The sequence below is a fragment of the Magallana gigas genome, chromosome 5, assembly GCF_963853765.1.
Source record: "Magallana gigas chromosome 5, xbMagGiga1.1, whole genome shotgun sequence".
Taxonomy (NCBI): domain Eukaryota; kingdom Metazoa; phylum Mollusca; class Bivalvia; order Ostreida; family Ostreidae; genus Magallana; species Magallana gigas.
The window spans coordinates 12,873,368-12,887,634 of NC_088857.1; the positions used below are offsets into that span (position 1 = coordinate 12,873,368).

The following is a 14,267-nucleotide window of genomic DNA, read 5'->3' on the forward strand; positions in this document are numbered from 1 at the left end:
CGTATTTTGACGCAACAAAATCAAAGAATAGGAACGACTTTTATAATTGTGTTTTCCCACAACTTTAACCCACCATTGTAATGAATACTTATCCATCATAATATTGTACAATACATATACATGTATTGAGTTCCAAAATTATTTTGTATGCAATTCTGTGTGTTCATTAGGAATGAATTATTACAATCATTATACTTTTGTTAATGAAATTTATTTTTATGCAAAATGTCATGTGAATATCAAAGCCTCAATGGAAAGTTTAAAAAAAAAAGACTCCAATCTGTGATACAGTGTTACCAATCAGTTAGAAAATGAATCCTTCAATGAAGTATAATTTGGTTCCCACTTGGTTATAAAAATATAGGAATATGTGCTACCATTCATGTGGACATACTGGACATGGTTTAAATACATCTGGTATGACATTTGCTCTTTCACATTACTGTTAACAATTCATACATGTAATAAAACACTTAAAAAGCTTTGGTGTTATGAATGAACAAAATGAAATTCATCTCCAACTGCGGATTTTTGTACATGGAAATATGTACAAATATCAGATGAAGACCAACACAAAGTTTCATACTCATAATTTTCAAATCTAAAATTAAGAAATTAGTGAATATATGTTTACTTAAAGCCATTTCATTTACATGTACAAAAACATTAAAGATTTTGTAACTTATTTCAAATGCCTCGATTTTGTAAAATTTAAATATTGTAATTTCTTGGCAATTTCAGGGGTTGTTTATTTCCATATTTATATTTCCTTTGACCTTTATCTTGACAAGATAATTATTTGGACTAGTCTTGCTATTTCCCAGAAAGCCCAGATTCAAAATTCTAAGCCAGAAATAAATCTTACCCAAGCAGAATCTCACTGAGATTATGATGAAGATGGCATACCACATCACATTTGGTTTCATACTTATTTTATATTTATTTTCTAATTTTTCTAACTAAGAAACGCCAATTAATTCCTTTTACTTAACATGAAAAATTTGCCTGCATGAAAATTGATGATTTTATTGTTTTTCATATTCCCTCTGTGTTCACATGTTTTTTTTAGAATATCAAAAAATAATAGTCTTAAACATTTATTACATGTACAAAGCATTAGGAAAGTTTGTACAAGTACCATGTATAAAAGGGAGATCAATTTATAAAACAAACTCAGCCATACTCCCTATATTGACACATGTACCATACTGTACATAATATAATTACTCTTTTGATTTTTCATTTTAACAAAAATTCTACAAACACAATAAAATCAGGAAGTCCAGTACAAATATCATCTCTTTGTGTCTCAAAAAAATTATGCATTTTTATCCAAAGTTACTATTGAATTAATGACATTCTCACAACACCACTTGTTTTGCATCATGCAACATATGGTCCAATAAACAATGAACTACAGGCATTGTAAAAAAGACAATCTTTGTTGGACACATTCATCTGGAAATCTCCCTCCCCCAAAATAAAAAAAAAATATTTTGCCAGTTTACATCATGTGGCTTTTCCAAGTTCAATCTTCTTCTGTAGAGCTCTTGAGGAATGATATATCATGGAGTCAATAAGTCCAGCAACTGGAAAGAAAAAAAAATAATTGCATTTAATTGTTTACTGGTACATGAAGCAGAAACAAGTCAAAAGACAAAATGGTATTAAATCAAATACATGTACAATGGACTATTCATTAATCAAGTACTCTCTATAGCTAAAACTGAAGGCCTTTTCCATAATCCTTTTCTTGTATTAGCCAGGTTGATTTGTATTCCTTTCAGTTTTGTATACAGACAATCTATTGAGATGAGGGTATCTTCAAGGGGAATGGACAAAACACCTTTAATAAGTTACTTGGTAATACATGTACCAGACTATATGGTATTTTTCAAATAAAAATGCATGCGCACTCCCAAAAAATATAAAATTACCTGTAAATATTCCACCTATAATAGCACAAACTCCCGTTAAAAAGTGCATAAACGATCTGAAAAAGACAGAGAATAATTATAAAACATTAATAGCCTCAGGATTTTTTGTTACCTAAAAATGAACAGTTACAATTTGAAATTCAAAGACATTCTTATTCATTAAATAATTCTGACTTATTTCATCTTAATTATATGATTATAACAGTAAACAAATTATTTAAAAGGGAAAACAATTGATTAAAAAAATAATTATTCAGGTTCAACGCTTCAAAATTATCTAACCATTTCAAATAAGCATGGGAATGTTTATGTTGTCAATCCCTCAGTAATTTTCAATGTCAAATACCTTTGTTTTTCTGTATATTTCACCATCATTGGCGATAATTCATAAATAAAAAACACCCCTGGCAATCCTGAATCCCCCATTCCGTTGCCAACAGTTTTGGAATGCTTATTCACTGAATACTGGTTTGTATATAAAGTCTGAAAATACAAATGTTAAAATACAATCAATAAAAAATCTTCCAAAATAAAATAAATGAAATCGATTGAAAAAAATTATATTATTATGAAGGTGATGATAATTGTCTTTCAATAAAAAGAGAGAACTTACTTTTCCTTTTACATCAACATATGTAGTAGGTACAACTTTTACATAATACTGGAACATGGTCTGTTCTACAGAAGAAAGAAACACATGGTAATTATTATAGATAAAAAAAGGGTTGAGATGCAAGAAAATTATGTCGCCAAAGAGAAAATAAAAAATATACTTGGGCCAAGCCGGGATTTGAACCCGGGACCTCTCGCACCCGAAGCGAGAATCATACCCCTAGACCACTTGGCCATGTCAAAAATGGGAGACTATAGGATATTATAACAAAATGATTTGTATACAAATGTTACGAATCAACTTTATCTCGACGAGTCGTAAGGAATCATACAGACAGTTGCTATTCGTAATGTTTTTAATGGTTTATTCCTCGTTTATACAGTTTTCTCTACTTTTTATAAAACCGGAAGTTGCAAACCGGAACTAGTATGGTCGCACACATTGGAAAAGGTTGAATATATGTGGAGTACTGACACTGCGTTTTAGTACATTTTTATCATCTAAGAGACAGTAACGTGAGTATGAGGGTGACTGAATGATAAATATTTATTAGTTTGTTCACTGTTCATTCTTTTGATGCGTTTGTAACTCAGCGAACGGCAAAATAAATTGTAAGAGGGGGGGGGGGGGGGGTGAAAGCCTACACAGTTACCATGTAATACCTAAGATGATTTCATAATGATGATGGTTATAATACTGATAAATTCTATTTTTGCCTCATTATTTGGAAGACGATAAACAGATTGAGTGTCCAATCATTGGAAAAACTCTATGAATTTTTGGCAGTAAATTTATTATTTTCTTGAAAGTTTTAAAATATTTCATACCACACCATTTCATGATTATATATTTTTTTTTTTATATGAAATCATATGTCATTCAATTTAATAACTGAATTATAAAACGGATTTTTAAAAAAAAATATGCACAAAATTTGATTTGGAAAAAATGTTAGAAAAAAGGACATAAATTTTATGATGTTATAGTGACTGGCTCTCCTATTTCACATGCACAGATCAGTGGTATGCTGTACATGAAAATCTATCATTTAAATTAGATGGAAAGAAATTTTTTTAGCCAATTTGGTGTCAAGATCTTGAGTTTGGGTACTCTTTATCGAGAAGTGGACGGGGATTGCCTTCATCTCTGTTATGCCTGTCCACTTCTGAAAACAAAATAGGACTTGGGCAGTTCATGTCAAAGGTGGACTCATCATTAACTGTAGATCCAGTCAGATATATATACAGTAAATGCAACAAGACTTGTTCCACTTTATCAATGGCTGCATATTTCAGTTGAAGCAGTAGCAATTTCGTGGGACAGAGCAATAATCTTATTTAAAAAATGACTTGAAAGCTATGAATATTGAAGGCCTCTCTTGGCGAATCAGAAAAAAAGATGGTCATTATTCGACATCTAATTTTGATGAGGAAACTAGATGATTTCATCCCATTGAAAGTCCAATTTCTTTTTAAAATGACTCTAGATTATAAAAAAAACATCAAGTTCATGACATAACAGTGACTTGTCTTTTTATCCCATAGTGACAGATCAGTGGTATGCCTTACACACCCTCCTCAGGACATGGTGGCCCAAGCTGTTATCAGAAGATGAAAATGGGGTTCGTAATGGGTTTCACAGTTGGAATGTCTGCAGGGGCAATATTTGGAGGATTTAATGCATTAAGGTTCGTATTTATCTCATAACATTATTTCAAAGACATAAGAGAACCCCTTTTTCTAAATTGGGAATATAAATCTGAAATTCCAAAAAAAATCAACATTTTAGACAATTTGGGAACACATGTAATGCATACTCTTTATACCAATAATGTAAGGAAAAAACACTGTGTATAGATACTAAGAAGCACTGTATGGATGTAGTTTCTAAAACTTTTTTTCTCTTTGCCTCACCACTCCTAGAGCATTTGTTTATTTGGTGAGTGAGTAAAGAAACTGTAGAGATGTTTAATCTTTAATAATTGTGATTGTTTAAGGTATGGTATACGGGGAAGGGAGCTGCTGCATTTAACAGGAAAATCCATGATACAGTCTGGAGGAACTTTTGGAACATTTATGGCTGTTGGAACAGGAATTCGGTGTTAAAGTGTGATATTAACTGTGAACAGAAAATCAATTGTTTTGAATATGAACACATTATACCCTAGATTTAAAGATATCATTTAAACTGATGTCTTTAAATTTTTTACATTTATCACAGCTATGGTTAAGCAGTGCATTGACTACAAGAAAGTTGTGGATAAATCCATGCATATAAAAACTTAATTAGTTTTCTTATGTGACCATATCTGTGCACTTGAACATTAATAACTGTGAATAAATTTCTATTTACAATGTTATCCTGTGTTTTCTGTTTGTTTTTTTTTTGCTAAGTTCCTATTACCTGGTCTAATATTTACAATACAATGCCAGTGATTTATTTTAATATACTTTTGATTTGTTTGTTATGTATGTACATGTACTGTACATTTCATACAATATAAATAAATTATATTCTTTTTGAAAGTTCATTCATTACAAAACAAAAAGCATGCCAATTACCATATTGGTAAAGTCTCATCCCTTTTTAGGTAACTATCAATCCATAAATATGAGAAATCGATCAATAAACTTTTGGCCTGTGCTCTAACCCCACCTGCCCACACGCCACCCCACCCTTCCTGCAAGTACAGCATGCACAACTACAGGTGGACAAGCTCTTCATCCAAAAATGATCTTTAACTTATCCAAATGAAATAAGAATGACCTATGCAAGGTTTTACCAACCTCAAATATTCTTCAATTCATTTGTTCCAATTAGTACATATATAATTGCATATATCGAAAAACATTGATAGCCAGTACCCTACTGAAGCATGTCGTTAGCATGTCTGAATGAGAGACTGACCAGTCCAAGTGTGTCCAACAATTATGAAAAAATAATGAGTGGATTTGCACAGGCCCAATAGTCGAAAATGAAAGAAAAAAGAAAACAAGCTCACATACTTCTATGCTTCTACATAACTTGACTATGCTACACATATAAAACAAATAACTGAGTATGCATTAAATACGTAAAATAATTTTATAATCGGGCATAACTCCCCCCAAAAAGTCATTCACATCAAAACACCCTGGAAGTACAGCATCACAACTGTATTTCTGTCTTTAACAACAACAAAATTCTAAGTTAAAGAAGAATTGTGCTGACAAACTGTTCAGTACTACCGGGTATTTTAATAATTGGCCAAAATTTTAAGATTCCTACAACAATTCTGGTATTGGAATTTTCCGGTAATATGCACATACACATTGTGACCTTATAGCCTACAAAGTTTCATGAAAATCTGTACAGCGCAATTCAAGATGAATTGCACTGACAAACTGTTCATTTACAGTACTTATTCAATAGATGACCAAAATACCGTACTAAGTTCTAAAGGACCAAAATTCCAAGGAAAAATAAGGAATTGGAATTTCCTAAGCATTGTTTCGTTTTAGCCTACAAAGTTTCACAAAACTCTGTGCAGCGGTTAAAGAGGAGTTTAATACACTGACAAAAAAGAAAGAAGACTTATTCTAAATGATTGACTGATGGACATGTCAAAACATTTTTACGCCTAACTTTTTGCATTGGGTATAAAAAGCTTGACTAGTATCATTTAAGTGTATTGATAGAAAATAGTTTGAACAGATTGTAGCCATCCCTGTGGGCCAGTGTTTTGGGAGACTTTCCAACCCTGCTTGTGCTTAGGTATTCTGTACATAGGGTTATTTTTGTGCTGTGTTTTTTTTTCCTCAATCACAGTTTCAAAAGTTTTTGACACATTTAAAATTTGTCAGTCAGAACACATGCAAAGTTTTCAAAGAGAAGTACCTTGAGGCTCTGTCAATTGGGGGCGCAAGGGGCCAAAATCATGGCAAACATCAACAGATGTGTACATGTGTTTGAACATCAAAAAGACCTACCATCTTCTGAGATTTGGCTTGTCTGATCCAATGGATTGATGATTCCTGGATAATCTTGTCCAAAAGAAAGATGTCTTATTGCATGGCTTAAATTAAACTGAAATGAAATATATGTATTTGTTGTGACAAGTGTTGCTTGTTGTATCATTCAAATCCTATATATCATCTTACTACAGAGTATTCTTAGCTTTGATGAACTGTATTTCAGAATTGATTTTAAACAGAATTTCTTACCTTTTGTCCTCCAAATGCTTGTAGATCATGAACTGAAAACGATGAAATCTCAAGTAAATTTGATATTGTACACTACTGTATATATACAGGGTTATTTTTACCAATGTAATTTTTGGCCCTCTACACTTGCAAACAGTTTCGCCATGTCTTAAATTCCCCCAGACACAGTTGTTTGAATGAGAGAAAATATGAGAAATTTGAATTCTCTCAGTGGTAAATTCATCCAAAGACAAAAATGGACAAAACAGGGGAAAATAAAACAGGATCGAATATTTCCCAGTATAAAGTATCAATATATGTCTGAAAAACTGAATTCTGGATCAAAGCTTCCAACACAATTTTTTTAAAAGTCCAAGAATTCAGTTATTATTCTATATACTAGTATTTGTATTCACTCTCAAAAATTACTTATATTTTCTTAAACACTCATATCAACAATGCTTTTTGGAGTTCTCTTCCCAATAAGAAACTCGAGGACCTACCGTGAACATGATGCTGCTGGAAACTCTTGCCGGGGGCGAAGTGGAAATTGCCCTGTACCTTGTTGACCTCCAGGTAACCATACACCTGGCATCCCTCCTTCTGTTGGGCCTTCATCTTGGCTGTCCATCCCTCCCTATTGCATTGTTCTATCCCCTCTGGGGAATTGAAAGCCCAGCCTTTTTTTCGATAAGCTTCTCTTACATCTTCACATGTATTGCAGCATCTACAGAAATAAAAACATGAATACATGTAAATGGTAAAATTTGAATCTAAAAAGCAGGGGTCATGATTTCATTTGCAACACCACTGGGTAAAAGAAAGTTGATTTGTATTATCAGATGTGGTTGTGCCCCCAACCCCAAAAGGATACATGCTATCCAACCAGTTCTTGAAATTTTAATAGATTGTTTAATTTTCAATGGAAAGATAATTTTGATAGTAAAAATGTGCTTAAAAAGTTGTGATTCATGTACCTAGGTATATAAACAGTGAGTGAATATTTGATGGGACCTAAATAACAAAAAGGCAAAGAGTACGCCTACATGCAGAAAAATTTTGAAAGCTTAAAATGTTGACGATAAAATCAGATAGCAACAAATCATCTACATAAGGAAAATAAGAAATATGAAAAACTAACAAAGTAAAATTATTTTATCAAAATTTTAAACAAAATCTGTAACATTAAAAAATTAAAAAAAATATATCTGTAAATTAAGCAGACTAATATTACCCTACAAATAGTAAAACAATGTGCAGAGATTTGACTCTGTTAATTCTGTGAATGGTTCTTTACATGTACATACCAGTGCATGTACATGAATATCAATATATTAATTTAATGGTAGATGTAATTAATCATGCCTTATATCATTGATGGTTTCAAGGTGACACAAAGGTAACTCACTTTAAATCTCCAGTCTCAGCCCCGTAACAACTTTCACAGCGCTCGGGGTCTAACTTTTTGGTAACTGCCTGAAACCAGATTACAATGCATTTAGTGTTGTATTGCTTAACTACTGAAATAATCTTATCGAAAAGATCCCAGATATTAATAGATAACTGATTAATATTTGAAAATAAATAGAGAAAATTTTTCTTATAAAATTGATTACCGGTATATATAATTCAATGAATTAAACCTTTCTATAGTATATACATGTGCAATGTGTCAATCTTGTTCAAAAAATCTTTGTAAGAGAAATAAAAGATAATGTTTACCTCCACAGCATCTTTGGATTTATCTCCAAGTTCTGTAAATACACAAAATCATACATGTATTAGCATTCAGAACTGGGCCTGTTTATGGTCAATTTAAAATACTAAATTAATGTATAAGTTCCTTCATCCTTTAAGACTACATGGGGACATATACACTGTACATTGTATGTTAAATGTGTAAAAATAAAGTCATTTTTAATGCTTGCTGATGAGCCACATTGATCTATTCTGAGGAGTGTCACAGTTCACTTTGAGATTCTCTATATGAATTAATTACCGGTAATGAAGATTGGATGAAATCTTTCAGGCAAAAAGTTGTTTTACAAAAAAATGGCTCATAGATACTGTATACAGGGAAATATTTGCCCTCATATCATATTTCACCCTTGTCGGCAGGCAAATTTAAAACTGGGCAAATTCCAATATCTCAGATTATCTCTCTTTTTGGGTGAATTTAAGAGAGGGCAAAACTGTTTGCAAGCTAATGTAGAAGAGCGAAAACGGCAAAGATTGCATGGGTTGAAAATAATTAACCCTGTATACAGTAATGATAATTCTTATAAATTGATTCTAAATCATTTTTTTTTTTATGTTTTGAGTAAAACAAAATTCATCTGATTAGTTTAAAATCATGAGTATGATTTCGAAATGCATTTACTGACAAAAATGTGCATGTTACTATTAATGTCAATGAAATGGAAAGGGAATAATCATAATGATTTTGTTCAACAAAATGGAATTTTCTACAAAATTGCTACCAGCCCAAAACTGTCACAAATGTCAATGTTTCAATGTGGCAAAAGCTTGATTATTGATTTATCTACATAAAGATTCATATTTTTATATTTTTAGCATTAACAGATGTTGCTTATAAACGTAGATAATTTCCATATATTTGAAAATTTTCTACAATTTAATTTTGTCAAAAATTATACATGTACAATAGTTAAACAGTTTGGCATATATAATTCCAAATGCAATGTAAAAAAAACCCATAAATTGGCAAAATTTAGTACGTGCCCTCCTTCTCTGGTTCTGTGTCTTTTATTTTCTCTCCATCTGCATTAAGCCTTTGCTTGAACAAGTGATGGTCTACATCTAATTGTTGTTCCCCTGACACATCCATAGCATCGATACTTAAATCTGTAAGAGCCAAAAAAAAAGATCCACAATATTTCAGCGTTACACAGAAGATCCAAGGAAAATAAGAATAATGTTTAATTTCTATATTCATTTCGAATCATATTTTTCTTAAGCAATGGAAATCAAATTATTTAGTACTGTATACAGGGAAACATTCCCCCTGTTTTATTTTCGCTCCTTTAGCTCTTGCTTTCTGCAGGTAAATTTAAGACTGGATGAATTACAATTTTCATAATGTCTTCCTTTTAACGCAACTTTGTCTGGGCAAATTCAAGAAGGAGCGATCCATATGCAAGTGATGAAGGGTGAAAATAACACAGGCGAAAATAACACAGGGGCAAAAAATAACCCTGTATACAGTATGCCTGTTAAGATATATGCAGTTGCCTGCTCATGATTACAGACTCACATGCACATGGAACTTTTGGAAAGTCGATATCTATGTTTATGCGTAGTTTCTGTCCTCTTGTTGTATCCACAAATAATTCTGGTTGAACATCTTTTGTAAGATAGTAGTTCAGCTCGGAAATAAACAGTATCACCATTAAAAGGCTACTTATCACTGTCACTGAAATGAAAAACTATGTATTATAAGGGGAGAAAGTATAACTTTGTTCTTTTTGTTCTTTTTGAAAGATTTTTTTTAAAAAGTTGCTAAAAAATCCCTTATCTATAATTGTAACGCTATCATTGAAAACAAAATGAATAATGCTCCAGTAAAAGAGGCATTTTAACAAGACCATGGACTTTGGTATGTTGTAGCTGTTCTATTCCATATATGAAATCAAGTTCAAATCAATGCTGGTCTCAAGCGAAATTGCACCATATGATAGTCTGACAAAAATTGTTGAATCCTAAGTCCTCTGCTCCCCACAAATAGTGTGTGAAGAATTGAGTATTTCAAACACTCCTGGCTGCTAAAGATGATGTACCACTTCAAATCTAATTTGATTTGAAAAAATCATTGACAGTAGAGGGTACACATTATTATTATTGTTTGATGGTCAATCTACTATTCTGTTTTGAGAAGTGGACAGGCATAGCCTACATGCTATGCCTGTCCATATCTCAAAACAGAATAGTCAGTCTACATGAATCTTTTTATGGCAGAATTACATTGATTAAATGTGACTTCCTGGATGCATTTTCTCATACACCTGTGCACAAAAATTTACACATATCTTTGATTTCATATATGAAATATATAGGCAGAAGTCATATCATATAGGTTGATCTTATGCAATTTAACCAATTTTTACTCAAACAAAGCAGGTAAATGAGGTATCATTGATTTAGGTGTTTGACCACCAATTTACACAACCAAGTGAGTATTAAATCTCCCTCAAATTGTGTCACATGTTCAACCTGATCACCTAAAGTAAAACCACTAGAGCTAGTCACGAACTGTTTGTTTTCTTATAATTCTTTTTACCACCCCTATATACCCTAACAAAACACGCGTGTTTTACAGTATAGGGTGGTAAAAATGTGAGAAGACAAAAAGTTCGAGACTAGCCCGTGGTTAAATCTACCCATTTATGAATAGACTATGACTATGAATAAGCCCGTTAAGTACATGAATGCGCTCATAAAACAAATCGGACAGGAGTAAACGTATTTAAGCTGTTAAGCAGGTCTAGGCAACCTCCGTTTTTGGAGGATAGCTCAATTTCAAGATGGCTGCTGATTTTTACCATATATGGAAAGTCACTTTGCATTGTGGGTGAAATTATCCTCCATTTTTGGAGGATAGCATGGGTATATTTCAAAGGCTTCGTGCATATCTTTAATGAAAAAATGCAAGCACCAGACCATATGGGAAATAAAGTTAAGGAAATAAACTAATGATTGTATGCGGCGATTTGAAATTCTATGTATAGTATTTTCACAATATGCTTTGAAAGTGTGTACTTCCTGTGTTCAGTTTTACAAATGACAAAGACTATTTACATCTGTTTAATTTAATCAAAATCACAAAATAGTGATATTTATTCCTCATTAAAACATTAATGACTTCATTCACGTTTAGAGACACATAATAGATATCTTGATCTGCTATATTGTACATGTACAAAGTAAATGTTTGCATATACCTTAGGAACTTTGTAGCTCTTATTCAAATTAATTCACAGGTTATTAAGTATCATTTAAATTTAATCCCCTTCACACAAAAAGACATTGTTAAATTTTATTAATCAAAATGATACCATTTATAGATATCAAATATCCTGAATAATTTATTGAAAAAAAATCTGAGAGTCTTCACATAAAATATTTTCTTTAAAATCAGCCCTGCAATTATTTAAACTTAAATATTTATTAAATATCATCAATAAATATAATTATTAATAGCTAAATAAGGTGATATTTTTATTGTCTAATAATTATATTTTATTCATAGTTAACTCCCTTTGTGTAAACAGAGTTAATTGCCCTTCTTCTGAAAAGATCCACCAGGGGGCGCCAAAATCTATCCTCCAATTTTGGAGGATAAAATCTATCCTCCAAAAACGGAGGTTGCCTAGACCTGTTAAGTGTGTCACTAAATAAAAAATATGTATTCAACCGACGAACCGAGTGCGCCTCCAAATGTTTTCACCCGGAAATCCTCTAATGTCTTGGGATATGCATCAAACTGACGTAGTCTTTCATAAAAGTTATTTTCCGACATGATGAAGAATTAAAAAACTTCCCGCTATATCTGATTTGAATGACAGAGGCAACAAATAAATGAACAGAACGTGTCGGCGAGAAAACAGGATGTTGACATCAATTTCTATCTCTGATTAAAAAAGAGTGTTCAAAGGGGGATAACTCAAAGATCACTTCATAAGTTTAACCGCACTATTGCTGAAAGTCATATAAATCTACGTGATAAGGAATTATTCTTAAAATATTTTAGATGATCAGTGAAATACGATCGGGCGTGATCAAATCTATCCTAAATCATTCAAATAAAGCCTGGCATGGTCACAGGATCATGAAAGTCAAACAGCCTTAAACTTGGCCAAAAACTCAGTGTACACTGTCTTAATGAATGTCTCTAAAAGGAAAACACCAACAACAATATTGAAATGTTACAAAAAGTATCTTTATATATAACCTTGTTAATTTCTTTCAGTCGTTATTCTATGAAGGATCAAGTGAACTTTTCTAATCTCTTGTTGTCCGTTGTTCGTCCTTCTTACAGTAACTTTTTACTTTTTGACCTCTTGACTTCGATCTTAACTAGAACCACTGGATCAACTACAACCAAACTTGGCATAGGCATCTTTATCAGGTCTAGGCGACCTCCGTTTTTGGAGGATAAGATTTTATCCTCCAAGAGGATAGATGTTTGCGCCCCCTAATGGATCTTTTCAGATGAAGGGCAGTTAACTCTGTTTTTACAAAGGGAGTTAACTATGAATAAAATATAATTATTATACAATAAAAATATCACCTTATTTAGCTATTAATAATTATATTTATTGATAATATTTGATAAATATTTAAGTTTAAATAATTGCAGGGCTGATTTTAAAGAAAAAATTTTATGTGAAGACTCCCACATTTTTTTTCCAATATTCAGGATAATTGATATCTATAAATGGTATCATTTTGATAAATAAAATTTAACAATGTCTTTTTGTGTGAAGGGGATTAAATTTAAATGATACTTAATAACCTGTGCATTAATTAGAATAAGAGCTTCAATGTTCCTAAGGTATATGCAAACATTTACTTTGTACATGTACAATATAGCAGATCAAGATATCTATTATGTGTCTCTAAACGTGAATGAAGTAGTTAATGTTTTAATGAGGAATAAACATCACTATTTTGTGATTTTGATTAAATGAAACAGATGTAAATAGTCTATGTCATTTGTAAAACTGAACACAGGAAGTACACACTTTCAAAGCATATTGTGAAACTACTAAACATAGAATTTCAAATCGCCGCATACAATCAGTAGTTTTTTTCCTTAACTTTATTTCCCATATGGTCTGGTGCTTGCATTTTTTCATTAAAGATATGCACAAAGCCTTTGAAATATACCCATGCTATCCTCCAAAAATGTTTATGGGAGGGGGTTAAAAAGGACAAAACCTTTTTAAAAGACTTGGACACGATTTGAGTTTTAAAGAAGTATTTTTATTTTTTTGTGTATAATATGGTTTACTGGTGCATTTTAAATGATTGACCAAAATATTGAATGTTAAAGTCAAATTACATGCGACATACAGAGGTAAAAATTGATCAAGTTGTTTTGTAAACAAAGCTCGAGTCTTATAGTTGTTTACAAAAAAAGTAATGTAGGGAATTACCATTTCTTAGACAAATTGACACGTAAAAACAATTTAAACTAATTCATATCTTCATAAATTCTACTATCAACAAAAGAAAGATACATTTGATTGAAACTTACACCAATACTATACATATGTAAAAAATGACAAAGTATAAATAATATACTCTTTATCTTGCTTATAACTTAATAGTGGACTTTCAATGACATAGCATTATAAACTTCTATATTTATCATTAAAATATTGAAAATGGAAAAATAAAATTTGAAACTTTTATGTCAAATCGTGTCTAAGTCCCTTTAAACAAAATTCTCAGTCAAGGAACCAGAGGGGTTCAAAGTTTAACATAGAAATATACGAGAAAAATGTTAATAATAAA

The 14,267-nt window shown here is 31.6% G+C and overlaps 1 protein-coding gene and 1 non-coding gene across 2 annotated transcripts; both read right to left on the minus strand.

The window, feature by feature from the left end:
- Window positions 1–1,377: 1,377 nt before the first annotated feature.
- Window positions 1,378–12,386, minus strand: LOC105333312 (endoplasmic reticulum-Golgi intermediate compartment protein 3). Its single transcript, XM_011436217.4, has 12 exons — window positions 12,171–12,386; window positions 10,006–10,164; window positions 9,474–9,596; window positions 8,454–8,485; window positions 8,140–8,207; window positions 7,235–7,458; window positions 6,753–6,784; window positions 6,519–6,615; window positions 2,551–2,615; window positions 2,284–2,420; window positions 1,938–1,993; window positions 1,378–1,589 (listed from the first exon to the last, which is right to left on the minus strand). Exons 1-12 carry the CDS (start codon window positions 12,265–12,267, stop codon window positions 1,510–1,512), a joined length of 1,170 nt encoding a protein of 389 aa, XP_011434519.2. The 5' UTR covers window positions 12,268–12,386; the 3' UTR covers window positions 1,378–1,509.
- Trnap-cgg (transfer RNA proline (anticodon CGG)) lies at window positions 2,713–2,784 on the minus strand. The gene has a single exon. It is a non-coding gene; the product is annotated as a tRNA-Pro (tRNA).
- Window positions 12,387–14,267: the final 1,881 nt, after the last annotated feature.

Bases quoted from the DNA above. Each gene is read 5' to 3' on its own strand.
- LOC105333312 (XM_011436217.4), bottom strand. From the start codon at position 12,267: ATGTCGGAAAATAACTTTTATGAAAGACTACGTCAGTTTGATGCATAT. The intron at 10,165-12,170 runs GTTCGTCGGTTG...TTTTCATTTCAG, and splicing joins AACATTTGGAGGCGCACTCG to TGACAGTGATAAGTAGCCTT. The intron at 2,616-6,518 runs GTAGGTCTTTTT...TTTCTTCTGTAG, and splicing joins AAGCCAAATCTCAGAAGATG to AACAGACCATGTTCCAGTAT.